Source organism: Podarcis vaucheri (assembly GCF_965113315.1).
Source record: "Podarcis vaucheri genome assembly, chromosome: 7".
NCBI lineage: Eukaryota > Metazoa > Chordata > Lepidosauria > Squamata > Lacertidae > Podarcis > Podarcis vaucheri.
Genome location: NC_138765.1, coordinates 41214820 through 41233385, shown reverse-complemented (window position 1 = coordinate 41233385; position 18566 = coordinate 41214820). Strand labels below are relative to the sequence as shown.

The 18566-nt window shown below is 46.2% G+C and overlaps 2 protein-coding genes across 2 annotated transcripts in view; both read left to right on the top strand.

Moving 5' to 3' along the window:
• Positions 1-1557, top strand: part of CALB2 (calbindin 2) — a 29255-nt gene extending 27698 nt beyond the window's left edge. Inside the window, exon 11 of the mRNA XM_082233083.1 lies at positions 1013-1557. Coding sequence (XP_082089209.1) covers positions 1013-1129 — 117 coding nt within the window. The 3' untranslated portion in view covers positions 1130-1557. The remainder of the gene's footprint in view (positions 1-1012) is intronic.
• Positions 1558-6715: 5158 nt separating this feature from the next.
• GOT2 (glutamic-oxaloacetic transaminase 2) lies at positions 6716-17655 on the top strand. The gene is made up of 10 exons (XM_082233082.1): positions 6716-6892; positions 10270-10426; positions 11230-11358; positions 12520-12579; positions 12717-12878; positions 13717-13821; positions 14138-14288; positions 15203-15368; positions 15844-15994; positions 16628-17655. Exons 1-10 carry the CDS (start codon positions 6807-6809, stop codon positions 16748-16750), a joined length of 1290 nt encoding a protein of 429 aa, XP_082089208.1. The 5' UTR covers positions 6716-6806; the 3' UTR covers positions 16751-17655.
• The last annotated feature ends 911 nt before the right edge of the window (positions 17656-18566 follow it).

Here is an 18566-nt window from a genome sequence, read left to right as displayed (position 1 = left end):
TGCAAATGCACTGCTAGCAATTGGAGGCTTAATTCAAAATGGAGCCTCAGGAAGAATTCTGGTTTTAAAATTCATACACTTAAAACTGCATGTGAAAAACATTTCATTCCCCATAGTCAGAACTTGGAATTTTTAAGTGTAAGATTGTACTTCAGTGTAGTTGGCTTTCAGCTTTTATTAAACATTTACTTTTTGTATCCAGCTTCGTAGGAGTGAAAGAGGGATGATTGTTGAGTTCTGGGCTCATGATATTAGGTTGGTCTCTGTGTGTTTTGAGACAAATCACCTTTCGTCCACAGCAGCTTGGGGCGATATACAACAGGTATCAACTGCATAACACAGACATCAATAAAACAGTAACTAAAATAAAAGTGTTAATGCAAAACTAAGAAGTTATTAAAATATTCATTCACATATTGTTGCTGCGGGTGAAAATCCCATAAATAAACTACAGAAGCCTGGATAAAAGAGTCCTCATTTGCCCTCTGAAGACCAGCAATGAGGGTGACAATCCTACCTCAAAGCTGGGGGCCTCACCACAGAATTCCCTTTCTGCATATTCCCTCTCCCAAATACTGTTTGGGACCATAAGTAGACCACTCTGGTTTTTTTACATTAAAATAGGAGGCTAAGGAGGCTAAGAAGTGCATTATATGATTCCTGCATTGCAGGAAGTTAAACTAGAGGGTCCTTTGGGCCCCTTTCAACTCTACAGTTCGTAGAATCATATAATTGTAGAGCTGGAAGGGACCCCGAGGGTCATCTAGTCTAACCCCCTGCAATTCAGGATTCTCAGCTAAAGTATCCATGACAGATGGCCATCCAACCTCTGCTTAAAAACCTCCAAGGAAGGAGTGTCCAAAACCTCCGGAGGGAGACCATATGCTAGGTATTCCATTCTATGCCATTTGCTAGACATTCCAGTTCTCTAAAGCCTTGCTCTGAACTTCGCACCCCTCTCCAGTCATGTGAAATTTCATTGCTCCCTCCCCTGTTCTTTTCCCTTTGCCAGGAAATGGGCATCCAGCAGCTGACCAACTACAGAAAGAGCATCATGAATCTGTCCGATGGAGGGAAACTTTACCGCAAGGAACTGGAGATCGTTCTCTGCAGCGAGCCCCCTCTGTAAAGATGAGCCGCTCCCTCCACGACTCAACCCGCCGCCCCCCGCCCTGCCACAACCAACCACAAAGGCAAAGGAAAAAGGAAAAAAAAAGACCACGAGGAGCAACGGGAGGCCGACTGTCCAACCTGTACCTGGGCAATCCACTTGACCCCGCAAGGCTTGGCTTGCTGATCTGCTTGCTGACTTTGGGCACACAATTGCTGCCGGATGGTGGCGCCTCCTCTCCCAGAGGGGGCTCTGATCCAAACCATCAGTTTCCTCTTCCTGCTTGTTTCTCTCTCTGTGTTGGGTACCATAGTTTGTGTCCTGTACATCCTCAGATCTGGAGTGTATTTTATTTTTGCTCTTAATTTTTATCTTTTGCTTTCTTTTCACACTAAGTCTTCTTGATTACCAAAGAAGAGTTTACAAATAAAACTGATCTTCTGCTACGGGAATTGTGTAGTTGCATCTTTTCATTCCCTAAATGTTGCAAGGCTCTGCAAGGATGGGCCAGATTTTCAAGAGGGCAGACTTGGCACCCATTCATATCTCTCTTTGACTGAAACTGTGAGATTCTTATATGCCCAGATCTTGGCAGTGCAAAAGTGCAGCTGGCCTTCCCTTCTCATTGTAGACACTGGGTGAAGAGAGACAATTTTTGGGGTGGGAAGAATCAATGACTTAATGAAGTTAGCAACTTGTGACTTGGCTCATTTTGGCTGTCTACACACAGCAATTTAAAAGGGGATTTGATGTATCTGAGGTGTGTGTCATCTGCATGACATTCTCATCCAATTAGCCCACACTTCCCCCCCCCTTTAATCTGGATTTCCTGATCTGCAGATAATGTGGCAAGGGGGGCAGGGTTGGGAATTCAACATAATATCACATGTTACCCAATTCTGGACATACTGAAAGGTTTTTAAGCAGAGGCTGGATGGCCATCTGCCATGGATGCTTTAGCTGAGATTCCTGCTATGGGTGGGTTGGACTAGATGACCCTTGGATCCCTTCCAGCTCTAAGATTCTGTGAAGCATCTTGTCGGGGCAGGATTGGGCTTTTAAAATGTGTTTAGTGATGTTTTTCTGGGTGCTACTCCCTACATTCCTACTTTCATTGATGGGTTCCTGCTAGGAGTGGCACAACACATTAAAATAAAGAAAATTAATATGCTGTTTTATGCAAGTCTGGTATATCAGAAAACTTGTATTTATTTTTTTTATTTTTTATTTTTAGATGACCACACACACACACACGTAAACCAATGCCAGTAAGCATGTTCACAATAAACCTCAGGCTTCCAGAACTCAGGGTGGGTAGAGGAAGTACTAATAGATGGGAGGGGACAACAGAACTCATCAAGCACCACCCACTAGTGTGGGTAGGAAAGACTGAGGCAGAGTTCAATTGAAAGCTGGCATGTGTGAATGAATGTGCATAAAAGCACACATGGAAAAATCTAATCTGTGACACCTACATGTGCATGGACACTCTGGTATGACCTGGCATACCAATATGGAACAACCCTTGGTGGGGAAGTGAAGGCATGGCTGGATAAGCACACTGGATCATTTCCTTCCTTCCCCCAAATGTGGGGTTTAGACCCCAATCCATTTCACCCATTCTGCCTGTGTGCATATATTTCTAACTTAGGGACGCGGGTGGCGCTGTGGTCTAAACCACTGAGCCTGTTGGACTTGCCGATCAGAAGGGCGGCGGTTCGAATCCCCGCAACTGGGTGAGCTCCCCTTGCTCAGTCCCAGCTCCTGCCAACCTAGCAGTTCAAAAGCACGCCAGTGCGAGTAGATAAATAGGTACCACTGCGGCAGGAAGGTAAATGGAGTCACAGTGTTCCATTGCACCAGAAGCGGTTTAGTCATGCTGACCACATGACCCAGAAAGCTATCTGTGGACCAACGCCAGCTCCCTCGGCCTGAAAGTGAGATGAGCGCTGCAACCCCATAGTCACCTTTGACTGGACTTAACTGTCCAGGGGTCCTTTACTATTTTTAACTTATATGTTTCTAACTGCTAATAAGAACAAACCGGATTTTTTAGTATTGTGAATTGTTATAACTGGAAACAAGGAATAGGGGCAGATGTGAGTGAAGATCAGTAGAGGTGGATGGCTGAGCCCTCCCCACTACGCCCTGAGCCCTCTGTACAGATGGGGCATGGACAGTGAAGGCTTTCATAGAAACTGTCTGTACATATTCAATAGTCTTTCCAAAGCTAGTGGAAGGGGGTGGGGAGGGAAACATGCTTGGTAATGAATGTCATATTTTTAAAGAGCAGCTGACATTTTCATCTTGATAAGATCAAAGTTCAGGGCACTCAGCATTGTTTCCTCTAATTGCCAAGTTAGCCAGCAGATGGCTTCTAGCAAAAATTCTGTGGAACACAAGGAGGCTCTGATGTCCAATGGGAGACAAAACAAGATCAGACAGGCAACATCTGCTGGGCTAGTCTTAATTGCAGCAAATTGCAATCTATGCTGAGGCTAAATTAGGACAGGTGTGAACAGGCGCACCAAGACCACCTGACTATTGCACAGTACAGGGTGCATTGTATCCACCCAGAAGCACCAACAATAGATGTTTTCCCTTGGCGCATCTCAGAATGCAGCTGGAATTTTGTTGTTGTTGTTGAAACTAGAGCATTCGCCCCCATTAGTGCTGGACCTCTTAATTAGTGGGCTCTGGGATTCGCCCCCAGGGCCTGTCTCTTTTGAGAGGCTATTAAACAAATCTTAAAAGGCAGGGAGCCTTTGGTAGCCTCTCATTGGGCTCAGCCTTGATTGACCACAGTGGAAGATTTGCGCTTTGGGGGAAGAATGCGATACAGTCTTCATTATCCTGTGTGGCAGCCAAAAAGATAGTCTTAAAGCAACTGAGAGCTACAATAAGGGTTGCTCTAAATAAACATCAATAAATAGTTCAAACAAAACAGATGCCAACCATTTAGGTCTGCTATACACATTTTTCTTATGTGTATAGTTAATAAATGTTAACCACATTTTTTTCTAAAGATATGAATATATCTTTATACTCATGACTGAGCCAAGACATTTCACAGCCTGAGGCAAGGACAAGGTGGTCTCTTCACTTCCCCCACACCACACACACATCCACAGGGACATAGGAAGCTGCTTTATACTAAGGTTACCAGACATCCGCCCCCGGACAAATCAGTCCCCTGACAAAATCCATTGAAGTTGAAAAGTGTCCCCAGATTCATCGAAAAAAGTCTGGTAAACTTACTTTCTACTGAGTCAGACCATTGGACCAACTAGCTCAGTATTGTCTGCACTGACTGGCAGCAGCTCTTCATTCTTTCAGCCAGAGAAAAGTCTTGTCCAGCCCTGTGTGGAGATGCCAGTGGGGACTGAACCTGGGAGCTTCTGCATTCAAAGAATAGGCTCTGCCACTGAGCTATACCCCCCCAAAAAGAAAAATACAAAGTCAGAAATTAAGCCAGATTATTCAACTGCTGCAGGTAACAGGGCAGGATCCTGAGGGCAGTAGACTTGCCCAGAGGTGCAGGTCTGGTCCCATGACACACACACAGCTCTGCCCTATAACAACTGCCCTCTGAGGCTGCATCTTCACTCTGCCTCACAGTGAATAATTCCTTTGGTGCTTATACTTCTTTTGATTTGTGCAGCAACCTTTTATCAAGAACTAACATTTCCCATAACTGACTGAACCATTCTAGCATAGATGTGCATTTGGTTTCTATATTTATCTGGTTGCTATTAAATATTTAGCTGCCGCTACTAAATGTAAAATGAATTCCTTCCATAAATGGGGAGCAGAGCACCTAAAAGTACAGCTGCTGATCACACACTTAACAATTGTTTTCATCACTGCAGTTTGAGGACTGACTTCAGTAGTTGAGGGACTGGGCCAGTGACTCCATATTTACACCAAAGTCAGTGGAGTATGAGACTGAATTTCAGAGTCGTGGGTTTGAGTCCATTGGGCTAAAGATTCCTGCATTGCAGGGGGTGGACTACATGACCCTCGTGCATGGGCATAGCCAGGATTTTTGTTGGAGGGGGCAGGCTTTTGTTAGTGTGGCAGAACCTCAGATTTGCATGATTTAGGGGGGACAGCTACCCCCCCTTGGCTACACCCATGCCTTCATGGTTCCTTCCAATTTGACAATTCAGTGATTCTGTATCTGATGCAACAAACCTAGTGTACAATGCCACCTAGCGACAAATTTGAGAGCTATGGTAATTCTTCGATGCTTTCAGAGCAAAAAGGAAATGAACTTAAGATGACTAAATATTGGTAGAAGTTTTGGGATCAATTGTCACTCTTCAATGCATCTCCTTGACCACTTATTAATATACAGGAGGTCCTTTGACCAAATGATGAAAAACCAAATGATTATACACATATGATGCTTACGCTTTAAAATAAAGAGGTATTCAAAGCAGGTGGGATTGCTGGACACCCGGCAGCTAACATGTGATAGTCAAAACCAAAGGCAACCACCCCCAACCTAGGTCACCCCCAACCTCTCTCACCATCAAGGAACTACAGCAAGCGAATAATAACTCATACAAGTTATGCTGACACAAAACCCCACACATACACTAAGTAGAAGAACAGAAGCATAACCACCCAACCCCACCCTACTCACCATTCCCCTCTTTCCCCCCTAACCTAATACTACATGCAATGCAAAAGTCTCACAACAAATGAAACAGATCTGTAAAAAACGCAATTGGAAAAAAGAGACAATGCACGTGTTGTGTATTGAGTCAAAGGATTTTATATCTGTATTATTATTGTCTGTATTTGCATTAGGGTAAAGTAACTGCCTTTTGGTTTCAAAGGGTACAGCTACTATTGGTTCATTTAAGCTGCTGTATTTGGATCCTCTGTCTTATTGGTTTCCTCCAAAAGGCAGGACTGTGATTGCCTGATATTGTTCCCTCCAAAATGTATCCTTTCTAGCTAGTCCCCTGTCCCTATAAATGTAGCTTTCCCCTCCTCAGTCTTGAGTCTTGTTTGCTTTAATAAAGAAGTGTTGCTAGAGAACTGTCTCCAGCGTATTATGTCAAGAGAGCTGAAATCACAAACCCTATGTCACAACAGCACGTATTTTTGAAAATTAAGAAATCTTTAATAAAAATATATTTTTTAAAAATACACCATTGGACTGGTCCATCTGAACTTGTATTTTAGAGAGTAGTTTAGCACCAGTAGCCCTGTCCCTGGAGTAGACTCCCATAGAAATGTCATCATTGATAGAAACTCCCACTTGGATGACATAGGAGAAATAGTTTGGGAAGGAAAAATATTGTGTGACCATCATGTGCCAGTTGGCATAAGTCTGTGCGATCTGTTTTCCACTCCTGCAGTGCCTGTCTCATGAAGCCCACCAACTACATCTGTAAAATAATAAAATATTTTGTTGTGGTTGGCGAGCTGGCTGCCCTTCCCTGCGGCTCCTCTTTCAGCCTCAAGGCGGGGCCAAGCAAAGCGGCCTTCCCTTTCCCTGAGTCTCGAGGCCGAGGCTCGGCCCGCCCCACAGCCAGCCAGCGCCGCCCTCCTTCCCTCCCTCGCTCGGTGCGGTCTGTAGGAAGTGCGGCGGCGACTCCGCCTCCTTCCGGCTTCCTCCAGGCTAAGGCAGCAGCTGCAACCGCTACCGCCGCAGGTTCCTCTCCATTCGACCCGCTCCGCCATGGCGCTCCTTCACTCCGCCGCCGCCGGCAGCCGCCTCCTGCTCCTCCCGCCGCCCTGCGTGGCCTCCCTCGCCGCACGAGCCAGGTAACGCTCGCCGCGGGGCGGGAAGGCCTCGACCGGCTACATCAATGCACCTCTCCGACCCGACACGTGTCGCGCTCGCGCTGCCAGAGCGTCTTCGAAGGCAGCTCGAGCCTCCGTCGCGTGCGGACGCTCTCGACTCGTGTCAGGACGGGGACGTGTGTGAATGGGGCCTGAGGGCCGGAAACACCGGCGTGTTGGACGAGAGAGGGAGTTGGCGGGTCAGGGCATCGGCCCGGCCAGTGTTGAATGCGCGAAAAGGCGATTAGGTGGGGAGAGCCCCCCCTCCACCTTTATGTCCTTTGGCAGGGCCCGTCGCTCGCGTTTGGTGCACGCGGCCGGCTGGGGAGATGGTCCGCGGCCTTGATTGGCTGCGATGAAGGGCGGGAACACAGGGGCTTCCTCGGATTGGCTGGAAGATGGTGGCGTTGGCCTTGGACTTGAGTGCCCTTGGAGAGGGTTTGGAGGGCGGTGGGAAGGGACAGAGACTGCAAAAAAACCGCAACTCTCCGGGCCTGTGTGTATGTAATACACGAGCTATAATTCTGCCCACATTTACGTGGGAGTAAGCCCCGTTGGATTCACTGGGACGTCCTTGCTTAGGAATGTGCTTTGGTTGCCTTATCCCATGCAGTCAAAGTTCCAAGTTCATCTGGCATGGAGAGATTCTGGCAACTGAAACTGCATTAACTCCTCTTTTCCTACCCACCCCTTTGAAGTTTTCAATTGACTCTGCACTTTTGATTTCAACACGTGTATATTATCATCTTATTTATGGCCATGCAGTTGGAAATCTTTCTCCTCTGATGACCCTTTTACTGGTATAGATGATATTGTTAGTAATGATACCTGATGGTTCAGGGTGGTAAAAAGAAAGGGGTGTGTGTACTGAGGAGCTCCAGAAGGGTGAATAGGTGTTAAAACGGCAGCCTAAGCAAGCTTAAAGTGATGCACTCAGGGGCAGAAAAGAAAATCCCAGCTTCACTTTGGGAACTTTCACCCTTGACACTTATACCACCATGATAGCAACATAATCTTTGCCTATTTGTCCTTTAACATCCTTAAGAAGATTTGGCTGTAACTCATAGCCAGTGATACCTTTAATTCCTGAAATTATCTTTTAAGATGCTTGCGACTGAGGTACGTCTTCCTTTCTGTTTAATAGAACAGCAGCAGGGGTATGTGTGTGTTCAAGCTGTGGCATGGCTGTCTGGTCGAGAATCTCACCCTTTTAAAAACTCACATACCTCTTGCAGCAGGCATGTTCCCTCCCACAGAAATAGTTTTATGGTTTCACTCAAAACAAGAACATAAAAATATCCCAGCCAAATCACTTATGCATTTACACTTACTGCATGTAGAAGGGCGGCAGCCACACCACTGAGGCTATTTCTAGTGGCCTTCACTCGGACATAACATAAGAATAGCCTGCTGGATCAGGCCAATGGCCCATCTAGTCCAGCAACCTGTTTGTGCAGCATCCAACCATGGATCTCAAGTAGATTTATCTTTGCTCTGTCACTTCCCAGAAAATCAGAACAAACAACAGTCCGCTGAAAACCTTATTGCTGTTTGTTCCAGTTTAGTGCTAAATCCTGGGAAAGCGGTGGGGCAAACAGACGTACAGTATGGGTGAGTCCTTAGTAACTGCAGGAAGATCAGGAATATTTGCATGCCAAGAAAGCAGTAACAGTGCGTGCTTGTGCTGTTTTGTTCTCATGGGTCTAAATGGCAGTCTTCTTAACACTGTGCTGTGACATAGAATCATAGAGTTGGAAGGGACCGCAAGGGTCATCTAGTCCACCCCCTGCAGTACAAGAATCTTGCCCAACATGGGGCTCTACTAGGGGGCAATGAAGAAGATGAACGGGAGGGGGCTGTGGGGAGTGAAAAGGGGTCAGGTAGTAGGCAAGAGAGGCCTGGAGGGGGGCTGCTTGGGTGTCCCCCACAGAAAAGGGTCAGGGGCTCTGAAGAGGAGGGTCAAGGGCTGCCAAATGTGAGCCATGGGCTACAGGCCCAGAAGCATGGCAGTTGTAAAGGAGTATTAGTAAACAGGAGGCTACTTCAGCGCTAAAGGACACCTACTTAATAATGTGAGAATAAGGCACAGATACTTAATGCAATGAAAACTGAAGCCTTCTACACTTTTTTAAAAATGTGTATCCCTCATGAATTATCAAAATCATTTACATAATACCTTTACAAAGTTATCAAGTAGGCATACAACATGGTAACTTAAGATAATCCATTAAAACACATTAAACACCATTATAAAAAATTATAGCTGCCATATCCAAGAAACAGTAAAGTCTGGTATAATTTACCAAAGGCCCTGAAAGGCCTGAGTGAACAGGTATGTTATTCAGTTACTAATGAAGTTTGTGCCTTATGCTCAGTTAGCATGTGCTTAGACACACCTTTCATACCCTCCTATTACAACATATAATTGCAACTGTTCTCACCAACAAGGACAGCTTTGCCCAGTTCTGCATGCCAGGCTTGCTTTGGGGTTTGATTTTTTCTCACAACCAGCTGCCCGCAATTTTGGGCTGGGGGGGGGCGGGCGCTCTCAGGCAGCAGTAGTTGGAATGTACAATGAAATACATCTCTCTGAGCAAGCGCTTCAGGTGAAGAGCAGATACCAGGAGCTGCACAGCTGACAAAAAGAGTCGCCCTAATCCTAAATAGCAGCGGCCAGGACAAGGAACATCTGGACCAAGGCTCTGATCGTGCCAGTTGGCAAGAGGTCAGGAGATCCTATTCAGAGCAAATCCCAGCAGAGCAGCCTCACATAAATGCCTTAACATGCCTCCATTTTGTGTGAGGCGTCTCCATTTTTCACAATGAAATTCAGATAGAGAGGAACATGTCACAACACATTCTCCCTCATCAGCCCATCCTGCACAAGGAGGGCATCTTAGCAACACCCTTCTTCAATCACTAGCAGGAAAAAAAATCAATTATTCACCTAGGCTTTTAAAAACATTTTTACTACCTTAAAAAAAACTTTTAAAGACTTAATTGAGCTTTTATTCACTAGCTCTTCTTAGTATTTTTATTTTATTTGTAAACTGCCTTGAAATATTTGATAAATGTAATACAGAAATAGGTTAAGCACACTGATACAATGTAAATGAGGCACAAGACCTGAAGTGTGTGAATTTGCTTGGGTCTCATCCAAAACAGCTTATATGTAGAGTCATTTTTACATGGTAAAAAGAACAAGAAATCAGTTTCATGGAAGACATTTGAAACACAGTATGGCTGCAAATGTCTTCTAGTCTGCAGCTAAATGGACAGACGTTGACTGACCATGCCTCATTTCCCTGTAAGGGAATGGAGATCTGAACAGAAACAAACACTTTGCATTGATGTTGCAGCTCTTGGTGGGCTAATGTGGAGATGGGACCCCCTGATCCTATTCTGGGAGTGACTGAAGCCTTCAAGCGAGACACCAGCAGCAAGAAGATGAACCTGGGAGTCGGGGCTTACCGAGATGACAATGGGAAGCCATACGTCTTGAACTGTGTCCGCAAAGTAAGCAAAAGCGTCAACTCCCACACATTAAGAGCATGTGTAGGATTGTGTGGATGTGGCTGTGTGTGGCAGCCGGACATGCCTATGGGCAGTCATGGGAACCAGGTTCTAGCAGCTAGGGTTGTGAGAGAAGCTTAGCTGCTTCCTACTCCTTTCAGATGTCTGAACAAAACAAAGAGCCAGATCTCTTCTCCATCCAGTAGCTGCCTGATATGCGTTTGGAACCATCCCAGTGTGGCTAAGTGTCTTCGTGGTGGTGGGGAGACACCAAACGATGGCTTTGTGAAGTAGCTGGAGGGTGGCAATAGGCAAAATGAACTATTTAGGTAGGAATTGAGTCTTGTGTTGTGCAGGCCAAGAGGCCATATAGCAGCCACAAGCATAAAAGGGAAGGGTTGAGACTGAAGAGGGGGTTGGAGAGAATTTGCAGCTGCTTGGCCTTTTCTGCATTGGGAATCTAAGGAGCAAGCAAGTAGTGGCAGCTGGAAGGCGTAGTGTGGAGGCGCCATCTGCAAAGATATTGAAGGAGCAACAAAGGCGGGTCTGAGTAGATGAATGAGGAATGGGTTGGAGGCTCTTGATGCTAGATGTTGAGTAGCTTTGCTAAAGCTCCTGGGTTCCCACTTTAGTCACTTGTCAGTTATTTCTGTGAAAGAAGGATAATCCCGCAAAGAGATGTGCGCTCGGATCCCTTTAGTTATTTGGGTGTGCAATCTAGGAGTGATAAATTAGGTGAATGGAAGTTGCCTCTCCTCTTAACCTATGGAGGAAATAAATAAGAAAATGCAATCTGTTCTCTCTAGGCAGAAGCCGAGATAGCTGCAAAGAAGTTGGACAAGGAATACTTGCCAATTGCTGGCCTGGCAGAGTTCAACAAGGCGTCAGCTGAGCTGGCTTTGGGAGAGACACATGAGGTTATTCAGAGTGGCCGGGTAAGGAGCCAAGGTTATCAAGTGCATTCATTAATACTGTATTCAAGTAATGGATTCCTGCACTGGGGGGCATTGACACTTTTCACCTATAGGGAATCTTTTTCAGATTGACATATGCTGAGTACCCACTGAATGCTGCACAGGATTCCAAGATGGGCAGTTTGTTAACGTAGAACACTGGCTAGATCTCACCATCACCCTTGCAAATGTAGTGTTCTCATGGATCATAGCCCAGTTCTATCCTGTTTCACTTCTGACCTTTCTCATTGAGGAATGCCCAATAACATTCTGGGGAACTGTGGGGTTCCTCAAAATACGGTTTGAAAAGTCTGTGCCAAAGAAACTTGTAGCACATGAGAACAGATGTCCCCTGTGATTAGGTCAGTGGGGGTAGTGGGGTTCGTTTTAGAGTTACTGTAAGGATCTGGAAATGCAAGCAGCAGCACATTTTATTCTAGAGCCTATGATGGATCTTAGTCCAGAATCTGACTCTTTCCTTTAAAGCAAGATTCTAATCTCATGGCCTGTGAACATATTAGATGTGTGTTGTGTCTTCTGAAACCAAAAAGAAAGCCAGTCTGTGCCAAAGATTCCTTGCCTAGGATCTATATTTCTGTGGGTCCCCTGTGTTGTTTTGGCCCCAACTTATCTTTTTCTTTGGACATGCAAAAGGAGTACAAATTCTTAAAGAATTTTTTTAAAATGCTATTGGAATAAATAATATTAACTGGGTCAGTTTTATATGCTTAGTTATTAACAGAGTTTGAACTTCCTTGCTGCTGGAAAAAGCCAGCTAAGAGGAAGGCTCTTTTGAGTATATCACTCAGATGAGCCACTGGAATAAATGTTTTCTCGTTGTTCAAGTATTGGCATGTCCTTCAATCTTAACAGATAGTGTTGCCTTTGCAAGCATTGAGAAACTCTTTATTCCTCCTTGTTACTCTTTCTCTTTCAGTTCTTGGGCAGGTAGGATTGTTGACCAATATTGCACACAGCTGTCTTTTCCTCTTGCCCTTACAGTCATGTTTCAAGGGCTTCACCTGTAAAATAGGCAGATTATGAGGCACACTGAGCTCCAGCTATCACTGGAGTGTTTACCTGTTGTATTTTGTGGGCGTGTCGTCTGGAGATGTCTCACGTGCCTGTTCATTGTTCTTTCAGTATGTCACTGTGCAGACAATTTCTGGAACAGGATCTTTAAGAGTTGGTGCCAACTTCTTGGTAAGTGCTTCTGTAATCTAACAACATAAAAATGAGGAGATGGTGGGGTACAGTTTTTCCACATCTCTTGAAGGAGCTGTGGTTTTTGGCTTTGAAACTATGATTCAAGCACACCCTGTCTCCTCTTCTTCATACAGCAACGGTTCTTCAAGTCCAGCCGTGACGTGTACCTCCCCAAACCATCCTGGGGGAATCACACCCCCATCTTCAGAGATGCTGGGTTGCAACTGCAAAGCTATCGGTACTATGAGCCCAAAACCTGTGGCTTTGACTTCGCTGGAGCTTTGGATGACATCTCTGTAAGTTGACAGCTGAGGGTGAGCTAATGGGGATGTGTAGATCATGGAGACTTTGGGCGTGGCTTGTTTGAATGATAAGCAAGGAAAGATACAGCCAGGAGGGTTTAGATACTAGGCCCGGTATGATGTTTTGGAGTAACAGGTCTTGGGAATCTAAACTTAATAACAACATTGGTTGCAAAAGTAAGTCTTGCAGTACCTTTAAAACCCAACACCATCATGGAAGGAGCTGTTATAGGCGAGAACCTGTTTCATCAGAATCATGAAGAGAGTGGATATGCAAACATGGGTTGGAGAGAGACACCTGCCCACTTTCTGTCTTGTGAAGTGGAACTAGCAATTCTTGCAATCCATTACGGATGAAGATTCTTCTGGTCACGCTGTATGTGATGGAACACATCTTCTCATACCAGCCAGCCCAAGCTCGGAGACGGGGCTGGAGACAGGGCTGCTTGTGGTACCACCAGTGGATGTAGCTCACTGTATAGTGATTGGCCTTCTCTCTAGAGGCATCTCAGCTGTGGCGTTCCCTTCCTCTGGAGCCATGGATGGTCATGAGTTTAAGGAGTTCAGCCACTTAGTGAAACCTTGCTGCTTTTCTCTGCCTTTTGGAGGCTCTTGTTAGATGGGTTTTGAGCCTTGAGTCTATTTATTATTATTCTGTTGGTGGGTGGGTGTGTTGTCTGTGCAGTTTTATTATTGATAGTTCATTGTTTTGTGGCATGTGGCTTTTAATGATGGCTCCATTCACTATGGAAATTGCTTTGAGGTCACTTGGTATATAAATGGACTAAGCAAAGAGTAACGGCTTGTTTTTCTCGCACCCTTTTTATTAAAGAAAATCCCAGAAAAGAGTATTGTTCTCTTCCATGCCTGCGCTCACAACCCAACTGGAGTAGACCCTCGGCCAGAGCAGTGGAAGGAGCTGGCAGCAGTAGTGAAGGTGAGGAGGGCTGTGGTACCAAGAGAGTAGGCGACTGAGGGATGAACTTCCCTGTGTGGAGAAGGAGCAGGTCTGCTTGCCTGTTTGGAAGACACACCCTGGGAGGAGATCTCGGCTAGGCAAGAGATGTGTGTAACTCCTGTGAAAATCAAAAAACTGAATGGGCACTGCCGCCTCCCAACTATTGTTGTTGTTACCTCATTGTTTCCGTATGATGTGATGCTTCTCTGCTGTGTGACCTGTTCCATTTACCATAGCTGCCCTTAGGAAGGAGTGTTGTCATTTTTAAGCTGAGCTGGCCTCTGTTCTTTTCCAGAAAAGGAACCTCTTTACCTTTTTCGACATGGCCTACCAAGGCTTTGCCAGCGGTGACATAAACAAAGACGCCTGGGCTGTCCGCCACTTCATTGAACAAGGCATTAATGTTGTGCTGTCCCAGTCATATGCGAAGAACATGGGCCTGTATGGTAAGCCCCTAAGTCCAGGGTCTGTTGCCATCTCTGTGGGTGGGAAAAGCTGCTCAAGGGATTAAGCACTTTGCTAGCTGCTTTCACTTTCCAGTATATGGGTGAAAGGTCTATGCAGGACTAGAGGCAAGAGAAAGCCCTGCTGTTCGGTTGAGTTTGCATTTTGGACCACATTCCTGTTTTAGAGATGGTCCCAGGTTAGAAATGGAAAGGCAGTGGCACTGGGGAAATGCTTGTGAGGCTCTTAATAGAGAAAGCAAGCCAAGAACTCTGTTTATGATTGAAGAGAGGTGGCTGTGATGTGGAGTCACAGTTCTGTCACAGGAGAACATGAATTTCTGTAATCATCCAATTTGTATGCATTCTTTGTGCAACCACACAGTGTCTTTGGGGACTCCACATGATAGGAGCGTCAAGAAGGCCAGTTCTAGGGGCTGGGAAGTGTTTGGGGAGGGCAGATCTGCTCCTTGCCTGGCTAGAAGCCCCTTTAGCCTTGAATCTACCTTCTGAGTGCCTCTCTATTGAGTCACAAGGGGTTAACAACCCCCCTTTCTTTAAAAAAGTAAATCTAGGGATAAAGAAATCCCCAATCCTTCCAGTGCAGGTATGGTGCTATAAAATCAGATTGCAGTGCTCTAGTTTCTTAGTCCGCGTTTGACTGCGTTTGAGCTAGCTGCCATCCAGAGGGCTGATGGTTTCTTCTTTCAGGCAGAGGAGACTGGGCTGGAAGGAAGGACTGAGGCTGATAAAAGAGCAGGCAAGGCTTGGACAAGGAAGGGGATAGAAGGAGAGATCCAGGTGGCATTTGTGTGCCTCTTCCAAACAACAGCACAAGTGTACAGCCAGACCAGTGTGGCTGAGCAGATCCATAGAGGGAGACACAACTGCACTGCATTCTGGTCTTTGTTTTCCAGGGGAGCGTGTGGGGGCCTTCACGGTGGTTTGCCATGACTCCGAAGAGGCCAAGAGAGTGGAATCGCAGCTGAAGATTCTGATCCGCCCCATGTACTCCAACCCTCCCCTTAATGGTGCTCGGATAGCCTCCACCATCCTGAATAACCCTGGCCTGCGAAAGGAATGGTAAGGCCTCCTTGAAAGGCTGACTATGTGCAGTCAGCAGATGAACAGAAAAGGGCAGGGGGACAGGCAGCCCTGGATGGCTTTTAAGGACAGTAGATTGTGGGGCTGCAACAGCGAACCAGAGGAGTCCTTCAAACTGGAGGGCAACACTTTAAGCAAGGTTAGTCTGCTCAACCTTGTTCTTGGTTGGTGCCAAATCTGCAGGCAGAAGACAGAAGGGCTGTGGCTGTTCCTTTCTCTAGCAGGCAGGTGGCTGGGTTAAAGAAACAAAAATCAAAACCAACCTGGGGTTTCTTAAAGCTGTTTTGGAGGCAGGACTGTGCAAACTTCTTATGCTTTTCCATGGACATAAACCCCATCAGGGCACAAGGCATCGTTTAGCCTCCTAGATTATTCCTTGGCTGCTCCCCCACCCCTATCTCCCTCTGTCTCTCGCCTTGTATTGACTCCACATTTGCCTCCTTCCCTGGCGCAGGCTGGTAGAGGTGAAGGGGATGGCTGACCGAATCATTGGCATGCGCACCCAGCTAGTGGCAAACCTGAAGAAAGAAGGCTCCCCTCATAACTGGCAGCACATCACTGACCAGATCGGCATGTTCTGCTTCACAGGACTGAAACCCGAACAGGTGGGTGAAGGAATGAGCCTGAATCAAACTTGCTAACCATTTTGTACTGGCATTTGATTTTCTTGGTTGTCCCCCCCCCACACACACACACATAGATGGGCTCAAAGTGCCTCAAACACCGGAACAGCTGTATAGAATTAGTCTTTGATGCACACCAGGAAAAGGCCAGAACATGATTAGTGTGGCTGCATTTTAATTCTCTGAAGAATTTAGAATGTCTTCCATTATTTAATTGGTGGATGAGGGAAGTGGGGCTGGGCTGGAAGTGGGAGCTGTGTAGGAAGCCGGCAGCTGCTACTACTTTGGGAATGGCAGCATGTGGATCCCCCATTGATGATAAAAGCACTCTGCTGGGCTGGCGGTGTGGAAAAGTATTGTTAAATAACATGAAGCACAGTGTTAGTTGCATTGAAGTGAGATGTGGCAACAGCCGACTTGAGTAGGTATCAAGCAGCCTAGCTGGGCTGCTGTTTGCTGAAGAGCGTTCACTTGAAGATCTAGAAAGTTGCTTCGCTGCCCTCCAGGTTGCAAGTTGGCCCTGGTAGGTGGTAGCAAACGGATGCGCCTGGCCTTGGGAAGCTACCTGAGTCATTCCTTCCTGAAGTAGCATCTTTCCTGTGCTTTGCTTTCCAGGTGGAGCGGCTCACCAAGGAGTTCTCTGTCTACATGACCAAGGATGGCCGCATCTCTGTCGCCGGAGTCACTTCTGGCAACGTGGCTTACCTGGCCCATGCCATCCACCAAGTCTCCAAGTAAAGCAAAGGCAGAAATGGGTGGACTGACCGGCCTTCCCTTCCGTGCTCTCTGGACATTTTGACTCAGCAGAGGGTGGGTGAGAGAGGAGGAGATGGCGGCAGCAAAACGGTTCTTTCCACAACACTTCAACGTCATTTGAATGTATCTCTGTAGCGGCAAGGCCTCCTCAGCCCTCCCTACTCACACTGCTTGGCTCTAGGCAGGGCTGTTGACATGTGTTCTGTTCCTCCCTTCAGAAGTAGCCACTTTACCAAAAATGGATCCTTGAATCCTTCAAGAGTTTGTGGCGGATTTGATGCAAATGTTTTAGTGAATGTTTGCCTGCCAGCATTTTGTGTGTGGTGGCCTCATCAGAGCAGTGTCAGGGCAGGGGTGGGGCCCTGCAGGCTTTGTTGGACTACAACTCCCACCATCCTTGTCCATTGGCTGTGCTGGCTAGGGCTGATGGGTGTTGAAGGGCTGCAGCTTTCCTGCCCCTGAGCCAGGGTTCTGGATGACGAGCCTTTCCTTGTCTGCCCTTTTGGACTTGGATCGGGGAGTTCTGCAGAGCCCGCCTCTGGCTTCACAAGAGGCTTTCTCCCAGGGGATCCTCTTCTTGCCCAGTTCTTCCAAAGAAAGGCAAGCAGGGGTATTCCGGAGTCAGCATTTATTTCCATTGGCTCTTGGCTTTCTAGTTCCACTTTTTCTCAAAAAATAAATAAAAATCACTTGAAATCAGCCTGCTTTAAATGGACCCCTAGTCCCTGGCACACTCCAGGAATTTGTGTAATGAAGCTTGAAAGAGAAATTACTTCCTCTTTTTGTTCTTCCTTGCCAAAAAGCTCATTGTTTCCATGCATAGACAGTTTATAAAGCTGACTCATAAGTTTGTTTCACTATCAAATAAAAGGCAGATAATAGAACAATATTTTAACTCTTCTCTGGCATCTTTGATCAGCAATAAGGGCAACATATTAAACGGTGTTTCTTTTAATTTTTGGTCATGGGAAGCCCTGCTGGGCCCTTGCTCATTCTCTCCAAAATTCTTTCTCACACAATGCTTTGTAATCCTTTTCAATCCTTTGTAATCCTTAAATGGGACTAAAGCTCAGTTATGAATTTGGAATAGCTTCCCCCACCCCACCCCAACCCAGGAAATGTAACTCTTTAAGTATAACTTCACTTTGGCCTCTTTTAGTTTCCTCTCTGTTCTTGCCACTCACATGCTCAGGATATCCACCACCTAAGCCAAGAGATCCACTGCAATTGAATGACAGATCACTAGGCATGAAAGTAGGGCAAGATAAACTCTTCAGTGTGTTCAAACAACTTAAGATGGAAAACATTTTTGTCTGTTTTCACTGCTTCACTCTTCTTCCTCCCCCTGCAAAGTGGAAAGAAGGGGGCAGGTCAAACCCATGGGGAAACTTTCCAGATCTCTGGTCTGTGTGTGTGAGCGACAGAGATAAGTTCTTCAGCTTTGGCAATTATACAAGAAGCAGATACCATGAACAGTTGAGCCTCCCTCTCTGTGGCCAGAAGTTGATTGTCTGGAGCTACAAAACATATACCTTGCTGCCTACCCACCGCCCCTGTTGTGAAAAGGCAGTTGAGTATTTAATGCATTGTGTGTGTCTCCTTTATGTTGTGTGAACAACTTAAGGCTTTCGCGCCTGCCCAGAGGCCAGGCCTTAAGCCCCATCTCTGTGTTGGCTGAGTGTCAAAGCATGCATATTGAATGAGGAGGGGCTGAGAGGTCAAGGAGAGCTGTTGCCACAGCATGAAAAAGCCTCAGGCTGGTGGCTTGCCTTTGCACCCAGTGGCCATAGCTGCACAT